General features: G+C 39.4%; 1 protein-coding gene across 4 annotated transcripts in view; it reads left to right on the top strand.

Moving 5' to 3' along the window:
- Positions 1-26,003, top strand: part of LOC122652760 (DNA repair protein RAD51 homolog 2) — a 53,881-nt gene that overhangs the window by 16,254 nt on the left and 11,624 nt on the right. For 3 of the 4 annotated variants that reach the window (XM_043846604.1, XM_043846603.1, XM_043846602.1), the window contains exons 4-11: positions 7,289-7,392; positions 7,479-7,542; positions 7,633-7,688; positions 14,386-14,427; positions 14,520-14,600; positions 23,925-23,990; positions 24,101-24,192; positions 24,819-24,938. In XM_043846604.1, coding sequence (XP_043702539.1) covers positions 7,289-7,392; positions 7,479-7,542; positions 7,633-7,688; positions 14,386-14,427; positions 14,520-14,600; positions 23,925-23,990; positions 24,101-24,192; positions 24,819-24,938 — 625 coding nt within the window. The remainder of the gene's footprint in view (positions 1-7,288; positions 7,393-7,478; positions 7,543-7,632; positions 7,689-14,385; positions 14,428-14,519; positions 14,601-23,924; positions 23,991-24,100; positions 24,193-24,818; positions 24,939-26,003) is intronic. The other variant, XM_043846605.1, reaches the window with a different exon arrangement.

Here is a 26,003-nt window from a genome sequence, read left to right as displayed (position 1 = left end):
AAAGGGTTTTGGTGTTGTTGAGTAGTGCATGCAAGATTGGTATCCCAAACCTGATTTCTTCTCTTCTCTAGTTCTCTTTTGTTTTCTTTCCTGTCTCTCTTCCCTTTACTTCTCCCTTTTCCTCATCCTTACAATTCCCTTTTGTTAGAACAAACGCCAACCAAAACACGAACAAAAACAAAAACAGAGCAAAATGACAGAGATTTAACGTGGTTCACACATTAGTATGGTGTGCTATGTCTAGGAGCGAAGGTGAAGGTGAAGGTGTTTACTATGTAAATCAGAGGAAATTACAATGGAGATCTCTCAAGAACACCCAAAACGGCGCTGCTTTACTCTCCCAAAAACCCTAAATCGAAAACCCCAAAATCTTGCTCACATTACAACAAAGCGGGTAAAGAATATAAATACTCTTATACTCCTCCATCGGATCTGGTCAAAGTGCACCCCCAACAAGATCAGTGCTGGGCTCAGCCCAAGCCCTCTACTATCATCACAGATCTCAGAAAAAATTTCCATTCGGGTCTTCACCGAAAATGTCGGAGCGGGTCATTCTTCGAAATTGGCCTAAGAATTCAAGACATACATAACAAATCTCCACCTTGGCTTGAATTCTCCTCCAACAAGCAAACACATAGCGGAAAATCTTCATCTTCTCCAATAGCCCTTCCAAGGGCTCAACTCAAATGCAGCAAATGCCGCAAACACCAATAAAGTTCAGGAAATGCTTGAACTTGGCTGCACATAAAGGCTTTGTCAACATAGCAGCTGGATTGTCTTCAGTTTCAATCTTCAATACTTGGATATTGCCCTGAGCAATTATCTCTCTAACAAAATGATACCGAACATCAATGTGCTTCGTCCTCTCATGATACATCTGATCTCTAGTCAAGTGAATAGTACTCTGGCTATCACAGTGGACAATAGTCACATCATGATCCATGTTGAGCTTTCCCAACAAGCCTCTAAATCAATTAGTTTTTTTAAGTTTTAGCTGCCTCAGTCACTGCCATGTACTCTGCTTCAGTAGTAGATAATGCAACTGTAGCCTATAAAGTAGCTTTCCAACTAACCGCACATCCTCCAGAGTAAATACATAACCTATGAGTGATCTCCTCTTGTCAAGATCACTTGCATAATCTGAATCAACATAACTAGATAAATTGTCACCATTCATCCCAAACTCCAAGCAAACACCAGAGGTCCCCCTCAAATATCTAAGTATCCATTTCACTGCTTCCTAGTGAGTTTTACTTGGACATGACAGGTACCTGCTCACCACACTGCCTGCCTGTGAAATGTCAGAATGTGTACAAACCATAGCATACATAATGGAACCAACTGCACTAGAGTATGGAACATGTGACATGTACTTCACCTCTTCCTCTGTTTGAGGTGATAGAGCAGTTGAGAGTCTAAAATGAGATGCAATAGGAGTACTTACAGGTTTGGCATCTTTCATGCCAAAACTCTCCAATACCTTCTCAATGTATTTCTGTTGAGATAGCCACAACTTCCCTGCTTTTTTATCCCTCTTCATTTCCATACCCAAGTGTCTTCCTTGCTGCCCCCAAATCCTTCATCTCAAATTCAGAATTTATCTGTTGCTTCAACCTGTTAATCTCATTCATGTCTTTAGCTGCAATCAACATATCATCAACATATAGCAACAAATATACGAACGAGCCATCAAAGAGTTCTGAAATATACACAACAGTCATATTGGCACCCTATTGTAACCAAAACTTGCCATAACAGAATCAAACCTCCTATACCACTGTCTAGGAGACTGCTTCAAACCATATAGGGACTTCTTCAATAAGCATACATGGTCCTCCTTACCGTCAGTAACAAAACCCTCAGGTTGATGCATATAAATCTGTTCTTCTAATTCACCATGCAAGAATGCTGTTTTCACATCGAGTTGCTCCAACTCCAAATCATGCATGGCAACTAGAGCAAGCAAGACACGAATAGAGGTATGCTTAACAACAGGTGAGAAAACATCATTAAAATCAACTCCATATGCCTGACTGTAGCCCTTCGCAACCAATCTTGCTTTGTACCTAGCATCTTCAATACTTGAGGTAGATTCCTTTTTCTTGAAGACCCATTTACAGCCAACAATTTTCATCCCTCTTGGCGGCTTGACAAGCTCCTAAGTCTGATGTTTATGAAGAGATTCAATCTCCTCATTCATGGCAATTAACCACTTTATGGAATCAACTGAAGAGATAGCTTCAGAATATGTTGCAAGCTCCCTATTTTCAATTGTATCTACAACAGACAAAGCAACAATTTCAGTATGCCCATATTTTTGTGGTGGTCTAGTATTCTTTCTTTGTCTATGCTTAGCAATGCTATACCGCGCTTCTTCCTGATCCCTTTGAGCTTCATCTTCTTCAGTGAAAGTAGGCAGCTGAACTGAAGTAGATTGTGATTTGTTTGAAGATGGACCATCAATTTCAAACTCCACCTTCTCCCTAGAAATTTTCTGGCTTTCGTCATACTGAACATGAGTTTCTTTCCTAGGATGCAACATCGCAGACTCATCCAAAGTAACATCTCTGCTAATAAGAAATTTAAGAGATTTTGGATCAGGACACCACAACTTGAATCCCTTCACTCCAGATCCATACCCAAGAAAAATACATTTCTTGGCCCTAGGTTCCAACTTTCCATCGTTCACATGTGTATAAGCAAGACATCCAACACTCTTTAAATTTGAGTAGTCAGCAGGTCTTACCTGACCAAACCTCCTCTGGAGTCTTGTACTCAATAGCTGTGCAAGGAGACTTATTCACCAACCAAGCTGCTGTGTTTACTGCTTCTGCCCAGAACTCCTTGCCCAATCTTGTATTTGACAACATATACCTTGCCTTTTCTAACAAGGTTCTATTCATACGTTCTGCAACTCCATTCTGCTGGGGTATCTTCACAACTGTGTGGTCTCTTACAATTCCCTCATTCTTGCAGAACTCATTGAAATCACCTTCACAAAATCCTAGGTCGTTGTCGGTTCTCAACCTCTTAATTTGCTTCTTGGTCTGCTTCTCAAGCAAAATTTTCCACTGCTTAAAAGTAACAAATACTTGGTTTTTGTGCTTTGAGAAATAGACCCAGACCTTCCTAGATAAATCATCAAGGAAAGTGAGCAAATATCTAGCACCGTTCCCCTTTGAGGGAGCCTTGGACGGTCCCCAAAGATCTGAATGAATGTAGTCTAGAGTTCCCTTGGTCCTGTGAATAGTAGTACTGAAGCTGACCCTCTTCTGCTTCCCAAACACACAATGCTCACAGAACTGCATTTTACCTGTACTCTGACCACATTATATACCTCTTTTACTTAACGATGCCATCCCTCTTTCATTCATATGACCCAATCTCCCTCTTTCACTCATATGACCTAATCTCATATGCCATAAATTTGTGACATCAGACTTGGACATAGATGATGAAGCTGCTGCAACTGAACTAGTTACTGTAGTACCCTGTAACACATACAAACTGCCAATCTTCATTCCTTTCATAAACAAGAGAGCACCCTTGCTGATCCTCATGACTCCACCTTTAGCTGTATATTTGCACCCATTTGAATCAAGAGTGCCTAAACTGATGAGATTCTTCTTTAAGTCAGGAACATGTAGGGGTGTAAATGAATAGTCGAAATCCGTTTCCGTATCTATGTTCGTATCCGTTTAACACTATCCGAATCCATCCGAAAGCTAAACGGATGTGGATACGGATACGCTATAGCTATCCGAAAAGCTATATTTACATGTAAACGGATAAAATATCCGATCTGTATCCGTGTTCGTATCCATTTAGCACTATCCGAATCCGTCCGAAAGCTAATCGGATGCGGATGCAGATATAGCACTATCCGAGCCGAATCTGATCCGTTTACATCCCTAGGAACATGCCTGACATTAGACAAGGTTCTGGTAATGCCATCATGCATCTTAATTCTAACTGTCCCCTTTCTAATGTTTTATAAGAAGCATTGTTTCCCATCTACACAACTCCACCTTGAACTGATTCATATGTGGAGAACTATTCACGGTTGGGACACATATGGTAGGAACACCCGAAATCAAGAATCCATTCATCTTATGATCTGATTCTGTCATCAATCACCAAAAGCATCTCAGAGTCACTCTTATCTACAGCAATACTAGCCTCTCCAGAGTTTTCTTTCTTCTGTTGGTTTTAGGCACCAACACTTGCCTTTTGCTTATTTAAAAGCTTGTAGCATTCGGATTTAATGTGCCCCTTCTTCTTACAGTAGTTGCAAGTCAAATTCTTATGCTTAGATTTTGTCCTAGCCTTCTTCTTGTCACTGTCTGAACCCTTTTCGGTAGTTCTCCCCCTAACCACCAAACCAACACCCTCAGATTTACTTGATGTCAACTCATCATCAATTTTTTGCTTGCTTAGCAGATTCGTTTTGACATCCTAAACAGAGATGGTCTCTCTACCATAAATCATAGTGTCCCTAAAATGCTTATATGATGGAGATAGAGAACATAACAATAACAGGGCTAAATCTTCATCATCAATCTTCACATCTACCGTTTTCAAATCAGTAACTATAGAGTTAAAATCAGAAATATGGGATTTAAGAGAATTACCTTCACCCATACAAAGAGTATACAGCTGTTGCTTTACTCTCAACCTGTTGGTGAGAGATTTGGTGAGATACAAGTTCTCTAACTTCACCCACAACTCCGCAGCTGTATTCTCTGAGAGAACTTCTCGCAAAACGTCATTTGAAAGACATAACTGGATAGCCGAAAGGGCTATATCATCCATCTTGTTCCACTCATCTTCGAACATAGTTGCTGGTTTCTTCGCCTTCCCAAATAAGGCTTCCTTCAAGTCTTGTTGTGTAAGAACAGCCATCATCCGAACCTGCCATAAGCTGAAGCTAATGTTGCCATCGAATTTGTCAATATTGTATTTCGTTGATGCAGGAGCCATGGATGCAGTGATCGAAGCAACCAAGGGCTCTGATACCAGTTTGTTAGAACAAACACCAACCAAAACACGAACAAAAACAAAAACAGAGCAAGATGACACGGAGATTTAACGTGGTTCACACACCAGTATGGTGTGCTACGTCCACGGGCGAAGGCGAAGGTATTTCACTATGTAAATCAGAGGAAATTACAATGGAGATCTCTCAAGAACACCCAAAACGGCGCTGCTTTACTCTCCCAGAAACCCTAAATCGAAAACCCTAAAATCTCACTCACATTACAACAAAGCGAGTAAAGAATATAAATACTCCTCCGCTACCATCACAGATCTCAGAAAAAGTTCCATTCGGGTCGCCACCAAAATGTCGGAGCGGTTCCAAGAATTCGAGACATACATAACACCTTTCTTCCCTATCCTTACGGCTCCAATGCTAGTAGTCTTTTTCCTTCTATCTTTAAAGAAAACCCACCACTAGCAAATCCTCTGATTGATCTGCACAACTGTTGTTGTGCTCTTACGCCCTGTACCCTCGGTGCCATGTGTTGGTGTCATGTGCAGAACCATGTGTGTGGGGGCTTGCATGTGCCAGGGGGTGTTGATATACACTGTTGTGTGTCCTTCCTAATAGCTTGAGCTTTTGGGATAAGAGGTTGTGAACATGGTATTAGAGCTAGGAGGTCAGTGTTCGATCCCTAGTAAGTGTGAAGGAGTGTAAATTGGTGCCTGTGCTCCTTGTGCCCTTTGTGCCACTTCCATGTGTCGGTGTCACGTGCAGAGCTGCATGTGTGTAGGCATGCACATGCCTGCCTGACCTCGTGGGTCTGATATCAAGTTACAATCACTTATCCCAAAAGCTCAAGCTGTTAAGAAGGGCACAACACAATGTATATAAACACCCCCGCATGTGCAGGCCCATACACACGGCTCTGCACGTGACACCAACACATGGCACTGGGGGTATAGGGTGTAAGGGCAAAACAACAATCCCCGCACCTATCATGATCAAACACTTGACCACCTGGCTCTGATACCATGTTATAACCGCTTATCCCAAAAGCTTGAGCTGTTAGGAAGGGCACTCAACAATGTTTATCAATACCTCCGGTGCATATATTAGGATTGAGAAACCCGATCTCTTAGCTCTGATACAATGTACTGCTTATCCGAAAAGCTCGAGCTACTAGGAAGGGCACACAACGATGTACTGTGTTCACAACTCGCAAACAAAACTTCATATATATGTTGCTTTAGCTTCGCTCATGGGGTGCCTTTTTTTTTGCGGGCGGGTATTGCTCAACGGAATTCCTTTGTGTCTTATGTTCATTGGGCATAATGGCAGCAATATATTAATTGCTGACTGAAAAGTTAGATGGAGGGGGTAGCTTCGCTACGTAGGAAAGAAGGGTTAAGAATATTTTGGGGCTTGGTGAGCATGTTGAAGGGAATGGTTAGCAAACCATAGGAGTTGTAGTTTCTCCCACGCTTATAAAAAGCCCTCTGTCAGTAGTAGTTTCCGATGTGACCAATCCAAAGTTTTTTCTTCTAATTTTTAAAGAACCACCGAGTACATTGGACATAATGGTAGCGGAGACTTTTAAATATCCAGTTTCAGGTACACTAATTTGGTAAAAGGTGGCTACAATCTATGGAAAATGTGACTGAATGATGTCTAAGTTCAACAATAGTAATGTTCAGAAGGTGCAGAATTGTGCTTATGAGCGGTGATGGAGACCATCATCTGGAGAAGATCACTTGAGTCCCCTGTCCAGCCATGGGCAAGATTTTCTTTGCTTATGGATCTTAGATTTTTGTTACTATATTTTTCCAGGTGTTATGCTACCAATACTCTAAATTGTGAATCGAACTAATTGTTAACCACACAAAAGTCTAATGGATAGTTTTAACCCCATAGTTCCTATGATTTTAATTTCTTCTTGTTATTATCATTCTAGCCATCTTTTCCTTTTCTTTTCTGTCAGCAGCGGTCAGCTGCCAGGAAAGTACTGTTCTTGTCAACAAGAAGACAAGTGGCTAGCAGTTCACTGTATGGCTCACTGGAACAGTGTTTTCAGTGCTTATTTTGAAAAGAGGCATACCTGTACAACTTGGTTCCAACTTCCAAGATGAAGAAGTGCCAGTCAAGGGAATGCCTCCAATGATATCCACTGCCGGATATGCCCTTTCAAAAAGTACATGCACACGCGCGCACAACCACACACACACACAAATACGTATGTGTGTATATGAATTTCTGATTTGATCTAGTTTACTAGATTTTTGAAGCATGTTTCTTTCAATTCTATTGCAGTTCTGTCTGAAGCTCTCATTATTGGCTGCCCTTCCTGCAAGTTATGGGGGTTTAAATGGTCATGTGATATATATCGACACAGAATCTAAATTTAGTTCAAGAAGGTACTTGGAACTTGTCTTTATGATATCACTTGCTTTTGTATGATGTGAGAAGGAGAAATAGTATTAATATGAAATTTGCATGGCAGGTTAATTGAGATTGGAGTAAAAAGTTTCCCTGAGATATTCCATGTGGCTGGAATGGCACAGGAGGTTGACAGAATGCGTACTCATTTTTTCAGTACTTCTTGTTCTGAAAACAATTCTGTGTGTTTCAAATGTTTTGTGTTATTAATTTTGCAGATGGCTGGTAGGATCGTGGTTTTGCAGCCATCTTCATTGGCTGAATTCACTGAGAGGTGGAGATTCACTTATTTGGATTTGTGCAGAGTGCTTGGCCCAGAAACTAGAGAAACTACTTAAGACCTTCCCTTGCTCGTTTGAATTTTTCCTGATAGCTTTGCGTAGATTTTCACTGCTTATTCAATCAAATATTTATGCTATTCCATTCTGCATCACGCATGATAAATCTGATACACATCAAAACTAGAAAAACTGATAAACTTCTTTTTTCCTGGAAATATACTGTTTAGGCTTTGGAAGGGTTTGTATTTGTGGAATATGTGCAAAACTGTTTCTACTATATATAGCTTACTTCAGTTTAATTGGGACTCACCGACTAGGCAGACGTATATATTGAACCATGAAGTAGTGATACAGAGCAAACAAATACCAGTTTTCAGCTGCCGGGGGGGGGGTATCTCTTTATTTCTCAAACCTGAATTTATCTCCATATTTATAACCACTGTCCTATCTTGAATCCAAGAAAAATTACTTATTTGAAGTTGCGGGCTGAGAGACAGTGTTTTACATCCAAGGATTTCGGACAATTTTCTGCTACTGTGTCCTAACCGTCTGGTCACTTATGCTGACATGGAAGAATTCATGGTTACTGCTTCAAAAGAACAACGGAAAAAAGAGACAATATATTTGAAGGCAGAGCAGTCTAGTGATGACAATGGTAGTGACAATGACAGTGAGTGACAGCCATGCTATGTTCTTCGTCCTTTCTTGGCCTTACACAAGATTTTTGAAGAGGATGATTGCCGTTGGTGCATCGCAAGAGCATCTTCTAGACTAGGGTGAGATGCAACAACAGTCTGGGCACCATGGTCATGACAACGGCAGTTGTACCAATGTTGTGTCTGAAGACGTCGTTCGCGAGCTGGGCTTAAAGACTGAGCCGCATCCCAACCCCTACAAGGTTGCCTCAAGATTTGTGATCGTTGTTTGTTCATGCACTCTATTAGTGGGTTGATCGACACAGGTCAATGTGACATCTTGCCTCTGAAGGTGTGCTACATTCTTCTTGGGCAACCATGGTTGTATGACAAGAAAGAGCAACATTGTGGATATGAAAATACCTATTTCTTCCAACACAATGGCTTGAGATGAAGTTTCTTCCCTCGAAGGACCTTCCAACCATCAAGCTCGAGTGGACGGCAGGGTCATTCCTCCCCCAACGATTTGACTCAGATGATATCCTTGGTCCCTATCCAAACTCGACAGAGTTGAGTTCTTTTAAGAGGAGGATTGTTGATGTAGTGGTGTTGACGTGGTTGGACCGGCACGACTCACTGTAGAAGCCCATGACGAGACGAAACCGGCCCAATCCAACTTTTTGGTCCAAAGGGGTTTTGTAGATATATATTTTTTTATTGGGATGGATAACATAGGATTTTATTTTACTGGGTAGATTATGTAGGATATTGGATTTTCCTATTTGAGTTGATTTCAGTTTCCTATTTAGGGTCAGATTCTAATTTTTAGGAGTTACCTTCTTATTTATACATATGAACTTTGCAATGGAAGGGTAGAGTTGAATGAAATAAAAAAGAAGTTGGAGTTTCTTCTCAAGGTGGTGAGGTGCATGGAGTTATTCTTCCTATTTCTCTCTTTCCCTTTCTCAGGTACGACATACAATCTCCTGTTCCTTCCTTGTTCATTCTTCTCCCCTCCTGCTCCTTTCTTTCTTCTACTTTCCTTTTCTCCTCATTCTTCTTCCCTTTCCTTTACCAAGTTCTGTTCATATTTTGTGCTACCGTTTTCCTTCTTTGCTGCTAGTGGTAACATAAATTGACTGGAGTGAGTTGTTGGCTGATCATACTGTTGGTTGAATCGTGGGTTAGAGAGAGGAAAGAAAATAATAGAATAGCTTGATTTAATGAGAGAAAGACCCCCTAGGGGAAGTTACAACTTATATAAGCTAGGCGATGTGGGACTAAACCCACACAGCCAACTAAACACTTAATAACTTAAAATTAACCCCAAAAGGACTAGAATACCCCCTCGGTATTCTGGTGTACATTATGCTAACACTCCCCCTCACGCTGGATTATACAAATATGAAAGAAGGAAGATCCAGCGTGGACTAAAGAAAAAAACTCCACTAAAGAAAAACTCTCTCCATAACAATGCTAACACTCCCCCTCAAGTTGGTGCATACAAGGTACTAATGCCCAACTTGAATAAAACGGGAAAAATAAGTTGTAGCAGAATCCAGCTTCAGAATGAATGCAACTCCCAAATAGACCTTCAAGAACTTGAAAAAAAATAGACCTTCAAACTTGGACAGACTTGATCAGCAAAAAAGGCATCTCTTACCAATCTTTGTCCAATAATGAATCTTTGAAGTATAATCTTGAAGATAAGCAACTAGGGTAGCCGGCAAATGAGTCAAGCAGCAGTAAAGAAGATTCAGCAGCGGAAAAAGCAACCAAACTGTAGGATCTCATATGGACAGGCAATAACCAAACATCTTCAAAACTTTAAGGCCAACCTCCCCCTTATGACAAACTTTAACCTAATAACAAAGTAGATAGCCATTGGCAATGGTGAAACCTCTGACCTTCTATGTTTTGCACCAAGTGTCCCTGCATGTTCTGCTCTTTGCAATGGCTGCAGGTATACTGTATATAATCCCCCCCTCACGTGTAGTGCACTTGGACATAAGAGAGATTATGTTAGAGATAGGGCCAAACATAACATTCCAGAATGGTGCAATGGCTGCCAAGTGTGATGGAAAAAGAAGAAATGGTAAAGAAGAGAATACCATGAACTTCCAAGGGTGTTATGGGTAATGCCAAAGGTATGTTTTGGGAGGTGGTGAAAGAAAAACAGCAGTGAGATAATGGAGTAGGATGAACTTAGGCAACATAGAAAGCTCCAACCATCTTCCATCAATCCAACAAACACTTTGAATGGAAAGCCCTGCAGGGGAGAAACTCTTAACTCCAATATTCAAATCTGAAAAGTATACAGATCTGATTCGAAGTAAGGAAATGCTCCATTTGTCAAGGCATGATCAATCTTCAAACAAGGAGGAGCAATTGTGCAAAAGATTCCAAGGTAGAAACTCCCACATGCTAGACAGTACTAAGAAGATATTCGGACAGCAATGAATGGAAATAGCCTCAACAAAACTGGATCAGATCTGAATCAGTAACAATCATAGTTGTCACGGCGTCACGGCGATCCAAGTCGGTGGAGGGGTGTCACGTCGATATATCGACATGTCGCCCGCCATGGCGTTGCCATGGCGAGCATGTCGACCATGTTTTATTTTTTATTTTCTCTATTTTTAATGTGTTAATAGATGTATACTCAAGCCATGTTTTATTTTTTCTCTATTGTTTCTCAAGTTTTAAGAAGAAAAATTCAGAAATCGAAGAAGAAATCGAAGAGGGAAAGAAGAAATCGAAAGAAATCGAAGAGGGAAAGAAGACAGGGAAGAAGAAATCGAAGAGGGAAAGAAGACAGGAAGAAGAAATCGAAGAAGAAATCGAAAGAAATTGAAGAGGGAAAGAAGAAATCGAAGAGGGAAGAAGAAATCGAAGACAGGAAGAAGAAATCGAAGAGGGAAAGAGAGTCGGGAAGAAGAAATCAAAGAGGGTCGCCATGGCGTGGTCGCCATGCAGCCCTCTCCAGCGCCAGGACGCCATGGCGTCGCCATGGCGACGCCATGACAACTATGGTAACAATGCTAGGATTCAAGCTCCAAAGTATGCTAGATTTGAACCAGAGAAGCTTCACATAATTGAATAACTTCGTAGGTGCAACCAAAAAATCGTGGAACACTGGTGTAATCCCAAATAGGCTGATCTCCAGGGTAGCAGATTCGAGTCTTCAATAATGAAAGAAATTCGATCTCCAATAAAAGGAAACTCAGTCACAATCATAGGGCAGCAGGATTCCACATGAAGGCAGCAGTAACACATCAACCAATCATGCTTACAGAAGCTAATCAATAACACCAGCCAGGTAGGCAGTGAAGCTCAAAAATAACCAGCAAAATAAGATAAATAACCTGACACATCCGTAGGCAGTTGAAGCAGCCAGCCATAGAGTAATAAGTAAGTGAAATAGGTTGTAAATTGAAGAAACCAAGCCAACAGAATGATTTGTAATTTTTACTAAAAAACCTGATGTAAGATGCTGGATAATGGGCTGAATACTCCTCTGATGTTGATAAAACTCTCCTCATAAAATCAGTAATAGTGGACTGCCCTACCCCTTAGATCGATTATAGCCAGGGTTTTGGAAAAAACCCTGAAAGGGAATATCGATTGTAGGGAAGGGGGCTTCAACAAAAGTGAGGATGACTTGTCAAAGGTGCTGGCTAATTGTAATACATGCTGACCACAACTGCTGAAAGGTATCTCCTGTTCGAATAACCAATCTCCTTGGTAATTGAGATTTGATCTTCATGTGGGAGAAACACCAAAAAATCGCAGAAAAGGAGGGCAGCAGCTATCTTGTGCAGTAGACCTTCTTCAAGCCTTAAATAGTTGAAGTAGAATGTCCTTCTTGATGGTAGAAACACCAACAAAAAAAACTCCAATAGCAGCAAACAACCCTGAACCTAAAATCGATATGGGTCAGGGTTTTGAAAAAACCCTGAAAAGAAGGATCGATTGGGGTTAGGGGTCTTCCAACTCTTGGAAAGAGGCAAATATTGAGGTCGAGTGGTCTCTGTAGGTGGAGTAATCGTCCCTTAAAAGGCAGCAAGAACTTAAACCTGGAACCCTAATATTGATTTGAGTTATGGTTTTAACAGGGAACCAAAAAGGCAGGATGAGTAGATTTTGCTGTAGGGACAGATCCAGCCATCGGATTGTGTTCAAACGGAGGTTGATTAGGGCTTGGATTAGTTGGGGGATATCCCTGAAATATTGGCTACATCTGACAAGGGAAAACCCCAAAATCGATTGGAGTCAGGGTTTTTTAAAACCCTGACAAGTTGAAATCAATTTGGGGATTTAGGCTGGAAAAATTAATAATTGATGGAGAGAAAGAAAAGAGGGGAGTTAGGTGTAGGAATAGGGTAACATATGGCTGGAAAAAGGCTGCACAGGGTGTTCCTCTGTTAGAGGATCAGTTTATCAAAATCTGATCTCAAAGAGGGAGGAACTCCAAATCGCAAAAGAGGCTTCCAGCTGTTTTTTTAATAAAAATCGATAGAAGAGAAAGGGGGGCAGCACTAAATCATCGATATATGTTTACCTCATTAGTGCTGCCCCTGTTTTTGGGCTGAAAAGGAGAAAAACAGGAGTAGGAAAAAAACGAGAAAAAGGAGAAGAAGAGGAGAGATCGATTGGAAGGAAAGGAGGGAGAAATTAGGGTTTTTTTTTCTCTCTAGCCTAGATCAGACCAGCTCTGATACCATGTTGGTTGAATCGTGGGTTAGAGAGGAAAGAAAATAGTAGAATAGCTTGATTTAATGAGAGAAAGACCCCCTTTATTTATAATAGAGGGGAAGTTACAACTTATATAAGCTAGGCGATGTGGGACTAAACCCACACAGCCAACTAAACACTTAATAACTTAAAATTAACCCCAAAAGGAGCAGAATACCCCCACGGTATTCTGGTGTACATTATTCTAACACATACTTACCTGGATTAGACTGAAATTTGGGGTGAGGAATTCCCAACCCTAGGTGAGTTGATCCCTAGAGATCCATATCCAACAGAGCTTCCTTCTGTGATTTATGAAACCGAGATCCAATCTGATTCATGTTCTACTGCGTGAAATGATTTCAAGGATCGAATACTCTTTATTTAGTTGAGAATAGGGAACTGCTGTTGGTCGGGTTTGGGAGAGCTTTGGGTTAGCTACCTAATCCAAAGCTCAAGTCATGTGGATCCATATTGATTGAACTCTCTCCATTGATACCAGCAAAGGTTACTGCTGGTTTGGTAGTTCTATCGTGGGTGAAAAGTTGAATAAGATGGTGACAATGTTTTAAGTGTGAAGTGTCACCACATATCCCCTCTTTCATTATTAACCCTCCCTTCTATCTTTTTTTTATATTTTATTTTTATAGTTAGGCCCCAAGGAGAGTTGAACACGTGACCTCTTAATTGTGAGGAGTTGGTCCTTAAATATGTTATCCTTATTTTTGTGTTGCTTCCAAGTTTACCCCTGCTCAATAATTCTTAAAGCCCTTTATGTCCTTTTCTCCTTTACCTACCAAATAACCCCTTGAAAAATTTGGTTAATTATCAGATTGCCACTACCGTTACACATTGACCTGCTTAGGCACTTGGGTGGGCTCATACCAATCCCAAACGGGGTTTTCAAACCAGGGATTGCATTAGAGACGTCCTTAATAAGATATCAATTTGTCTCGATAAAGATGAGTTACAATCTATCCACAACAGTTATTCATAGACAGCTGAACCTATCTCAATTACTGATTTCTCTCCTACATCAATTGGGAAATGGAATCAGAATTGGGAATCCTGAGCAGCCTGCCCGACAGCCCAAGAAGTCTCAAATTTTATGTTTGTGTATCTCTAATTGCATGGCATGGCAGTATTGGGTGCCTGATTTTCTTTTCTTCCTCCATTTGATGTGAGATGCAAATGTCTGTATTCTCCTGGTCTTTGGTTTCTTTTAATATTGAAGCTCTTTATTCTTATATTATCAAGTATTAATATTTTTCATGGCCAATTACATTTTGTAGGATGCATATTGTGGTTTACCTTTCTCCAGGATTTGGATAATTGGCAAAAGGCCTTATCAACAATTCCTCAAATCAGTACCTTGTTAATGTTGTAATAGCTATTGCTTGCTATATTGAGTGTAAGGAAAAGGCTCGTTAGTGATCGATTTTTTATTTCTGCCAGTTTGCAGCAAATCAAGTTGTCAATCCTCCAACATCAGGTGAAATTGCTCATCATTGACAGCATGGCTGCCCTTGTCTCAGGGTAAACACCACTCTCACTGTAGAACATATGCACCGAAATAGACTGGATGATGCATTTATCTTTATACATAATTTTTGGTGGTGGGAACAGCAAGTATGGCTCTCAGTGGTGGAGGCTGTGGAGCTGACCCCATTTAGTTGGGATGATGCTTAGTTGAGCTGAGTAAAGAATTTTTGGTGTTTGAGAACAAGAGAGTGTTGTAAAATCAGCATTCAACATTACCACACACACACACACACATATATATATGTCTATATATTCTGGTATTTCAAACTCCTCTTACTGGCTCAAGATCTCAAAATATATATATATATATATATATATATTTATTCTGGTATTTCAAACTCTTGTTACTGGCTCAAGATCACAAAACAGAGACCTTAATGCCGTAAGGCCCATTGGCCCAGGTCCATGAGAAAATTGAGGAATCCATGAAGAAGAACCCATCCCATAAGTTGAATGTGACAAGGTGCCGAGGGGATACTTTTGAAAATATTCTGATTCTATTTCTTCGGTAATTTTTTCTTTTCTTTTCTGTTTATTACCTGGGAGGAAGTCTTACTTGCACCCTTGAAGGAAATGTACTCTCTCCCTTTTTTTTTTTTTTCCAAATGAAACTAGGAAAAGCAACATTCTTTGAACCCCTCATGTCCAATATGAGCCTGGACCAAAATAGGCCTGATATCCTTTGAACCCCTCAACCTACACACACTGTTTTTTCTTGGTCCAAGATAGCAGGAATAGCTGATAGCTCTTACATGATGCATTTAGTTTTTCTGCCACTACAGCACTTTGGGGTGCAAGACCAGACCTGTAATAATATACTGGAACTAATCTCGCAAACAGGATCTCAGGAACACACTCAGAACCCAAAGTCAACTCAAGGTCAACACGGTCAACAGAAAAGTCAACCTTCTCAGATGAATGTCAAACTTGAACTTTCTAACCCTCGCAATGAATAATAACACCCCTCCAGAAGATGAGAGTGATTGGATAAGTAACTTGAGAGTAATTAGAAAATTTCAACTCAGAGTGAGAAGTTGGGAAGAACAGTGAAGAACAGTCAATCTGAAATTAAATCAAATCTGGCCGATTGAATTGCGTCAATTGCCCCAGTTTCCTGTCGAGTTCTACCCTTGATAGATGCTTTCAAAAACCCTGAATAAACTTCCAATCCAATGGTTAGATTAGAACTAATTAAAGAAATAAAATTCTTGAATGCAAGAGTTGCAGGTTTTGGGTGATTTTAGATAGCAGCCAAGATACTGATCTGATGCCCACCAAACTGTGGCCGAAGGTCACCGAGGGAATGCTCTTTGATGTCCCAAAAGTTGGGACTATCAGGTTAATAAAGCAGATTTAATTTAAGATCAAACCAGGCTGAAATAGGCAGAAAAACAGAGCGTCCGCTGGTTTGTTAAACCTGAAATTAAGCTTTGATCTGACCTTACCTAATGTTAAGAATCTGATATAGATTGAAGGATAATATATCCTCTTGAAATCAGAGATCAAATACAATCCAGCAGCCTTGGTAATCAACAGAACTCAAAACAATATTCAGTTGCAGAAAAACAGAGTATAAACAGGAAGAAGTAGGGAAGAAGAACCTATATCAGGTTAAGGCATCACACCCATACTGTCTATCACAGCTCTGGCCAAGAGGCAATTCAATAACTTCAATAATCAAATCATGTATGGCTTAGCAGCCTTATATTGCTTAAATAGAATGAAAATCAAAAGTCCTAAATCCTAATCCAAGTATGCAACTAGGGAAACTAGAAATCAACTCCTAGTGTGAGTAGGAGTTATTACTTTGCTTGCTGAAATTAAAAGCAACTGATAACAATAATCCTAAGTCTATTAGGAAAGAAAATAATATTAATAAGCTACTACTAAGCTTAATCCCGTATGCCTACCTTGTACCCACATTTTAGGCCTATTAAAGTGGCCCATTACAAAGAAAACACGTGCAATCAAAGGCCCAATACATACATAACTCATCCCAAGGCTTATTTCCAATAGAATAAGCCCTTAAGGTGACTTAACTGTATCACTTTGTGCCTGCATATTTAGTTTCTCAGACCCCTAATAGGGTTAAAATGTTTTAAGCTATTGGATTCTCATTCTTATGAGTTAAAGCTAGTGGATTCTCAATCTTATGAGTTTTTGAGATTATACTCTTCTATTAAACTGGGTTTCTACTCTGTTGCGGCGCTTGTTTGCCACTCAGTAGAGAGATCTATGCCTTGGTCACCTAGTTGAAGATTCATTTATGAGGTTACATCGGTCAGAAAAAGTTCAGAACTTAAAAGAGAACAAGATGAGAAGAAGAATATGTCAAGATATTTGCGTAAGAACACACTTGGGGAGTAATCGATATCACTCCCCTATATTTACTAACTTGAGAAAAGAAATGCAAGATCACATAAATACCCCCATACTAGCATGAGGATACCTAGGGAGGTCAAACACATGCTTATTTACCAAACTACCCATTCTACCCTAACAACATGTACTCTTATCAAGAAGAAAAAGGGTGTACCTAGTGCACGAGGCTCCCGCCACTGCGGGGTCTGGGTTACCCCTGCTTTGCAGAGAGGCTGTTTCCAGAGACTCGAACTCGTGACCACTTGGTCACAATGGAGCAACCTAACCGTTGCACCAAGGTCCACCCTCTTAACAATTCCTCTCAAGCTGGAGAATAAATATCATACATGCCCAGCTTGCTCAAAATGGTATTGAACTGGAAAGAATTGATCCCTTTGGTTAAAACATCAGCCTTCCTTGTCTTCACAAATGGTGTGTCGATGTAACCAGAGTCTATTTTTTCCTTAATGAAATGACGATCAACCTCAATGTGCTTTGTATGGTCGCGTTGCACGGGGTTATGAGCTATGCTTATAGCAGCCTTTATTGTCACAATACAGCTTGATGGAGCCCTCGCTCTCAAATGCAAATTTTTGAACTAATTTTTTTAACCATAAGAGCTTGCATACTCCATGCGCCATGGCTTTAAACTTTGCCTCTATGCTTGATTTAGCCACAACAGATTGTTTTTTGCTTCTCCATGTAACCAGGTTCCCATCTACAAATGTGCAATATCCTGATGTAGACCTTTTGTTAGAAACAATGTTTGAAATTTGGTTGAAATGAACAAAATTTTGCGAAATTTTGTGGTTTCAACAAAGTTCAAAACGAAACGAGGTGCATATCTGGGTCTTACAAAGTTTCGGTTGAAATATCGCAATTTCGGATTTAGGTATCGTTTCGGTAAATCCTTTGTATAAAATGCATGGTTTCGATCGAAATTTCACAATATGTTTTGGGTTTCAGTAACATTTTGCTAGTTTCGACTCCAAAGAGGGAAACTTCCTAGAAAGCCTCAATTTTTGTATTTTTTGCCAAATCATTCTCATATCTTTGTAATTAGCCGACCCCGTTAAGTTGGGATAAGGCTTGGATATTGTATTGTTGTATTCTCATATCTTTGTAATGAACCATGTATAACTTGATAATTATTTATTCATCCAAAAAAAAAATTGATAATTATGAAATGGATTGTAATTTTATGTTTATTTATTCTTAATGCATATTTTAGTTGTTTTAATTGAATTATGTGTGTTCTGATACTAAATTTTGTATATATTGCAGTGTACAACGTACATTACCAACTTAGGGTCTGAAGCCAAACTACATGTTAAGTGTTTTCTTTTTCACAATCTAAGGGTTTCACTATTTTTAGAGGGAAAATAGGGTCTCCTACAAGTTTCGGCACCTAATTCGGTCATTTGGGCCTGGAAACCAGCAGTTGAAACCTGTAGCCAAAACTTATCAGATTTTGGTGGAAATTTTGCAGTTTCGCCAAATGTTTTGATTTCAAGCCAGGTTTCATCAAAACTTTGAACCTTTGTCACAAACAGAACCTGCCCAATGTGCATCAGTATAACTTTAATCGTCAATTGGTCATGTTTGGTGTACAACAGTCCTTTTCTTGGATTAGACTTCAAATACCTGAGGATGCGATACACAACATCTAAATGCCCACTCCTAGGAGTATGCATAAACCGGCTCACCATCCCAACAACATGAGCAATATCGGGGCAAGTCAGAGTGGGATAGATCAACTTTTCCATTAATCTCTGATACATCCTTGTGTCGGTGAGAAGCTGTCCACAATCTTCACCTAGCTTATGTTTTTTATTAGTAGGTGAATTAGCTGGTTTACATCCTAACATCCTTCTCTCCTTCAAGGCTTGAACTTGTCCAAGGCAAATTTATTCTGACAGATATTTATGCCCTTCTGTGACCTTGACACTTCAATTCCCAAAAAATATTTCAAGAGTCCAAGGTCCTTAAATCTCAAATTGTTGAGCTAAGTAGGATTTAAATCCCTTTATTTCTTCCTGGTCGTTTTCGATTATCACAATGTCGTCTACATATACGTTTAGAGCTGTGCTTTTACCACTACCTTGTTGGGTAAATAGAGTATGGTCAGCCTGACTTTGAGTGTATCCATTCTTCAGGATAGTTTGTCAAACCTCTCAAACCGAGACTTCGGGGACTGTTTGAGACCATATAGAGCTTTCTTAAGATGGCACACTCTCCCTTTACCTGTGGGAAACTTGAAATTTGGAGGGATCTGCATATACACTTCCTCTTTTAGGTCGCCATGGAGGAATGCATTCTTCACATCCTACTGATACAATGGCCAATCTCGATTGGCTACCAATGACAAAAGAACCCTTATTCAGTTGTGCTTGGCCATTGGGGCAAAAATGTATTTTGATAGTTTCTTTTGCTAAAGGTCAGGATAGATATTATTATTAATAACAGGATGTACAAAAAATACGTCTCGGCATACCTAAAGGGAAAATATACCAACATGGTTGAATAGACCACCTTCGACATAGCCATCAGCAGGACTAAACAACCAACTAGTTGACTCAAGGACCCACCTTCGGTAATGCCATTAGTAGCATCCTTGAGACAACACACACATAAAGCAAAGTCGTTACATCAATTATAGATCAAGGAACCAATTGGTAACGAGGCCTCTCTTCAAGGTCCCACATAACATCCTCAAATACAAATCTAGGACAGAAGACCCAAGAGGAAGAAGACTGATGATTAGCACAATTTTTAGCAAGCGCATCTGCCACTTTGTTCACTTCCCTGAAGCTGTGGGTAAATCTCCATGCAATCGAATCCAAAAAAAGGCTTTAAGAAGAGCCATTTTTGAATGAAAATCCATGGAATCTTGAAACTATTCATACTAACTACTACCGCATTTTAATCACTTTCAATAGTGCCATCTGATCGGTATTTGATTGAGTAGATCCATCTGCATCCTATCGGGATTTTCCCTCTGGAAGATCAACAAGCTCCCAGGTACAGTTCTTTTCAAGAGTCATCATTTCTCCACTCATTGCTTCCTTCCACTTTGGGTTAGTCATGTCCTCATTGACATTCTTAGGAATAGTAGTTTAGGAAAGAGCAATTGAGAAAGCAACACTTGTGGGAGAAATTGCATCATAGGAAACAAATTTGGCTGTAGGATTAGTACAGGCTCTTGTTCCTTCCCGATCAACAATTGGAAGATCTAACTCAAAAGGAAAAGAAGGAAAGTTACCCGACTGAATGTTACCTGAATCAGAAAGGTGGGGGGCTTCATCCAAAAAGGATTCTTGGTAGGTCTTCCTCTCCCTTCTCTTGTACAAAAGTAACTCCTTCTCCTTGTCACCCTCCTCAATGTTAGGTTACCTTTGTGTACCAACTCCCCTTGGATCTATTACACCATCTACATCCACACCCTTATTCTTTTCAATATGAACATGGAAAGGAGGAGTAGGCAAAGGTTGGTGGGGAGAAAATAAAGGCATAGACTCAAAGAAGGTGACATTTTTTAAGATAAACCGCTTACTGTAGGATGGATCGTAGTACTTATTACTTTTTGTAGCAGGAGAGTACCAAGAAAAAATAAAAAAACTCTGCCAGCGCTTGCTGCCAGTCTCAAGCCAAATAAAGGAGGAGGGTTGGTGCATTCGGTCGGCAGCAGGGAAAACCCTAGCCAACCCTTTTACATGGATTCTACAACTTTTATATTATCAACGTTATGCTAGGGCGTTCCCCCGCCAGATATCTAGTATGACCTCGAATAGAGCTGATTGGAGGGCTAGGATCCTTGTAGCCGACCTCATTTAGTTGGGATAAGGCTAAGTTGTTGTTTGTAGAGTAGCCAAGAAAAATGCATTTGAAAACTTTAGGATCAAGTTTATTATGAGTAGACTTGTTAACATGAACTAAGGGTGTCAAAATCAAAACGAAATCGAACCGAACCGTTTAAACCAAAACCGTGAAACCGTTTAATAAATGGTTCGGTTATGGTTTTAAAATTGAGTTCATTTAATTAAACGGTTTAATCCAAACCGGACCGTTTAACATTCTTAAATGCATATAAATGTGCCAAAATCAAACAGAAACCGTTTATCGAAACCGAACCGAACCATTTAAAACGGTGAAACCGTTTAATAAATGGTTAGGTTATGGTTTCAAAATAGAGACCGTTTAACTATATGGTTTAAACCGAACCAGATCATTTAACACCCGTAACATGAACATAGCACACACCCTCACCCATACCCACACCCACACTCAAACACTTTTGGGGGAAGAGAGACAAGACTTATAAAGGAGACTTAAGACCAAGGATATTTGATGACATACGATTCATCAAGAAGGTGGCAACAAGGAGAGCATCAGACAAATAAGTCTCAGGAGCATGCATACCAAACAACAAGCTCCTGATGATTTCTAATAAATGACGATTTTTTTTTGTGCTCAACCACCCATTTGGTTGGGGTGTGTCCACAAATGCAAGCTGATGGACAATACCATTATTAGAAGAAGAAAAAGAAATTAGACCCCCATGCATGAACTTTCCCCCTATTAGAGTGAACAATCTTAGGTTTAGTTTCAAATTAGATGCAAACCCTTTTGTAAAAGTTTTTGAAAGCATCGTAAACATCAGTTTTCAGAAGGCCAAGTAGTGTGGGAGTAATCTTTAACAAATGTAACAAAATAACGATAACCAAATAAAGAAGTGGTGGAAGTAGGTCCCCAAACATTAGATGCACAATATGAAAAGGAGTAACAATACAATTACAATGGTAGGGATACTGAGATTTGCAATGCTTAGTAAACAAACATAGCTCACATTGAAATACATGGAAACTAGATATAGAAGAGAACAAGTGAGGTAATTGTTTTTTACCTAACACGGATGTCTTAAATGCTGATGCTAAAGCATCACAATATCAATTGTACTCTTTTCACTATGCTGACAAACAAATGACTGAGCTTCTTTAAAAAAAAATATGGCCTGGGGTCAAGAAGGTAGAGCCCTTTCTCCTTACGCCCACTGCCAATTATCCTCTTCGTCCACCAGATCCTGAAAAAAGACAATAAGAAGGGAAAAAGGGGGACACAACAATTTAAGAATTTAGTTAAGTAACTCAATGTACTCCGCCAATGTTTGCTGCCTGTCCCAAGCCCAAATAAAGGAGAAGGGTTGGTGTATCAGGTTGGCAGTTGGCACCGGAAAAAAACCCTAGCCTAACCTAATCCTTAACCAATAGGTAACCTAAACTGACTAGGAAATTAAAATAATGAAAGAAACTGATTCAAAACAGGACTCTAACTAAACTAATGAAATAAATCCCGATTTTTTTTTTTTTCAAGTAGGGGAGAATTGGTGCAGATAAGTCACCTAAAGGGCTTATTTTATTGGAAATCAGCTTTGCGTTGGGTTATGTATGTGTTGGGCCTTTGATCCCATGAGTTTTCTTTGTAGTCATTGATTCTATTCTTCGCTTTATAGTTACTCGATCAAGATGTGAAAAGAAGAAAAATATGAAAGGTGGAAGCAAGAAGGGACCATTTCTGTGTGGTGAATACAGCCTCTAAGAGGACTTCCCAAAAATATTTGCTGGTAGTTAATAATCTTGTGAAAATGGAATAACTTCATATCAAAACCCCTAAGGATTACTCCGGAGAAGTGATATTGACTGTGCCAATAGTTTTCAACATCAAAGTTTTTCCATTACCAATCATAGAACAAAGAATTCTCGGGTTTGTCAATTCCCAAATGAAAATTCCAGCTTACTCCCTCAGTTGGTGCAAATAAAGGAACATTATGTAGAACAAATGGACCAATCATGTTTTCCCCATATACAGAATACCTAGTCCACGATGCTCCCGCCAGTGCGGGTTTGGGGAGGGTCATAATGTACACAGCCTTACCCCCGCTTCACGGAGAGGCTGTTTCCCGACTTGAACCTGCAACCTAGTGGTCGCAATGGAGCAACCTTACCGTTGCGTTGAGGTCAGTCTTTTCATGTTTACCCCATATATGTTGTCTAATGTGAAGATTCTTGGAAAGATACAACATTGTGTTTTCCTTTCAATGATAATTGAACTACTTCACTTGCAAAATTTGATTTCCCCTATCTCTGTTGAAGTTGGATTCGGATTATGCCCTGCAATTCTGAAAAGGAAGATAGACCGCTTTTAGCATAGTTGTTGGTGTTATTTATCTTCAGTTTTTTGGGTTTCTCTTAATTGCAGTACCAACTTTTCTGTGAAATTATTCGTCATTCAGCAGTCAACTTGAACTTCGATGGAAGCAGTTTTGGCAATCCGGGGCCAGAGGGCATTGGAGGTGTGTTCAGAGACCATATGGGTGACTTAATTTTGGTGTTCTCGGGTCCCATTGGCATGGCAAATTCTTAACTCTAGAAATTAAATTGTGATTCAGGGACTTTACATCTATTCATCTCAACCCTAGACCCATAAAGTCATTGAGTGGGACTCAGATCTAGTCATTAAATAGTTGTTAGAGGATGGTCCGATCCCTTGGAGGATGGCACACGTGATTTGGAAGGCAAGACTACTTTGCGACCTTAGAGGCCTAGACCAGCAAATTCCCTAGCAGACTCTAGTCCGGGGGGGGGGGGGGAGTGAGTAGAGAAAATTTGTATATAAGGCCATTTCGAGCTATATGATAAGAGGTCATAGTTCGTTTTTTTGGTGTTACAGGTATTATATGTAGCTGAACACCATCTAGCAGCCATTTGGTACAATGAAATTCTGTTATTCTATCAAAGAACGTTTCTGTCAAAATATTGTGTGGTTAATTTCTCAGGATCATGCTTCTTATGCCCATTATCTCTCAGTGATGTATGAAAACAGGAAACAGGGCTGTATAATACATTATGCTCTTGATCATCGTGTTATTCAAGGAATGATGCTTCTTCATATTATGACCAGGGAAAATGAGAGGGATTTTAGAGCTCCCAGACAGCATTCATTGGGTTGGCACATTTCGTCTATTAAGTAAGAACCGTGTCCTATGAGGATCTTTTGATAATTCATGTCACCTTATTGCCTTAATGACTGCCTTTTTCATTTTAATGGTAATTTTTTTTTTTAAATTACATTTCTAGGTCACTTGCAGAGTTTTCACGAATTCCTGTTGTGGTGACCAACCAAGTGAGAACTCGAAGTAGTGATGAATCCCACCAGTACCCTTTCCAAGGTGTAATGTTGTTGGATTTTGCAGATTTTAGATGCGGCCCTTTTTCGGACATGCATACTCTTTCGCAGATAAACTGTATTAGGCTAATTATTGTGGATGTCTCTTCACAATACTCACGGTGGAGACGATACCAATTCAAATTGAACGAGTAAAAATGATGTTACTGCATGGATCGGTATTACAAAATTTCCATTTTTATCCATTATAAAAATATTTAGATACTTAGAAAAATGTTTTAAATGGTCAATAGAAAATATTTATATTTCAAATTTTGAGTATGATGTATTAAATGGTAATAAGTTGAATAAAAATTTGCAATTTTAGAGCGTGTCCTTAAAGGACCCCATGAATTTCAATTGAAATTAGGGGATCCCTTATTAATTGATTCTTTTGTCACATTGTGATATTTCAAACCATTGTAGGGACCCATTTGAGAATAATAGGATGATGACAAAATTTTCAAAGATTTGCACTCCTTATTTGTATTATTTTTATTTCAATTCTGCAGATTTCTGCGTAAAATCTTCATCCACTAGAGTTCTATCTGCCATCCAGAACAAGGATGAGAGTTGAATTGCACAAATTACTGGTAAAAAGGTTTCTCTAACATATTTCATCATCTGCAGTTCAAAACAAAGAAGAGAGCATGAAGGACGATGGCAGAGTTGAGTCTCATCTTGTTGCCGCTCTAGGAATCTTCTGGGCTCATGCTGTGACCATTCGTCTTGTGCTTGAGGCTAATTTAGGTTGGAAGCTAACTTCTACATTATATGTAGTTTTACCATTTTGTCAAACTTTAAAACCAAACATGTTAGTGTACTACTGTACATCTTGAAACAACATGGTCACTTTGTAGTATGCTTCAAACATTGTCGATAATATATGGGGTTGCATGATAAAACAATTTAGTCATTCTGTCAACACATAAATATCAGATGAATTTGTATGATTGGTATTCTTTTCGTGGAGTTTGATACATGATTTGATGCGCAATCTACTCTGATCAACATATATAATTGAGTAGTTCATCTCACCTATATGTACTCTGGAGTTTCTTTGAGCCTTTGTTTTGCCAACACCACCTATCTTCCTTAAATTTTGATAGAAATGAAGTTAATCCTAGGAATTGAAGGAATAAATCATTTATGGTTCTCTTGTCTTTTCTTTGCTGACTATTTAGAATAATGTATTTGAAATCAAAATTGTAGTAAAAAATGCAACATTTTTTTGGTGAAAGTTAAAAATGTAACATGACTTTCCAATACTCTATTAAATGAAGGTGATATATGAAGTCTTTGCCAAATGGATTTTCATATTCACTTGACAAATATTGTTTTTATTGTAGTTGTACATAAATAAAACTGATTCCTAAATATTGCCAAGTATCTGAGTGGGAGTTCTCTGGTAAGGAATTTATTGGGTTAACTATGAAGGATTTTATTTCCAGGTTTCCTTGCTGCTTGAATGACATTTTTGGGTTTGTCTTTTTGTTCATAGATATATCTTCATCTCATACAGTTTGTGGAAGTGGGTTTTGGATATACTACCAATTGCACTTATACTCTTTTTGCTCAATGAAATGAAATGTTGTTGCTGATCAAAAAGTAACCAAAGCTGTAAAAATGGTAACATATCATTTCATATATCTATTTGGAGAGTGAGTGAAATAATTTGACTATCCCAATCTCTTTATAGATGAATGACTCTTTTGCTTTGTGCATGTAACTTAACATTTGCTCACCTTCACAACAATGAGTCCAGAACTTGCCTTAGGAGGCAAGAATGCCATCACCTCACTGCCTTGGCTATAC

The sequence above is a fragment of the Telopea speciosissima genome, chromosome 2, assembly GCF_018873765.1.
Source record: "Telopea speciosissima isolate NSW1024214 ecotype Mountain lineage chromosome 2, Tspe_v1, whole genome shotgun sequence".
Taxonomy (NCBI): Eukaryota; Viridiplantae; Streptophyta; class Magnoliopsida; order Proteales; family Proteaceae; genus Telopea; species Telopea speciosissima.
This window is presented reverse-complemented; position numbering and strand designations above follow the sequence as displayed.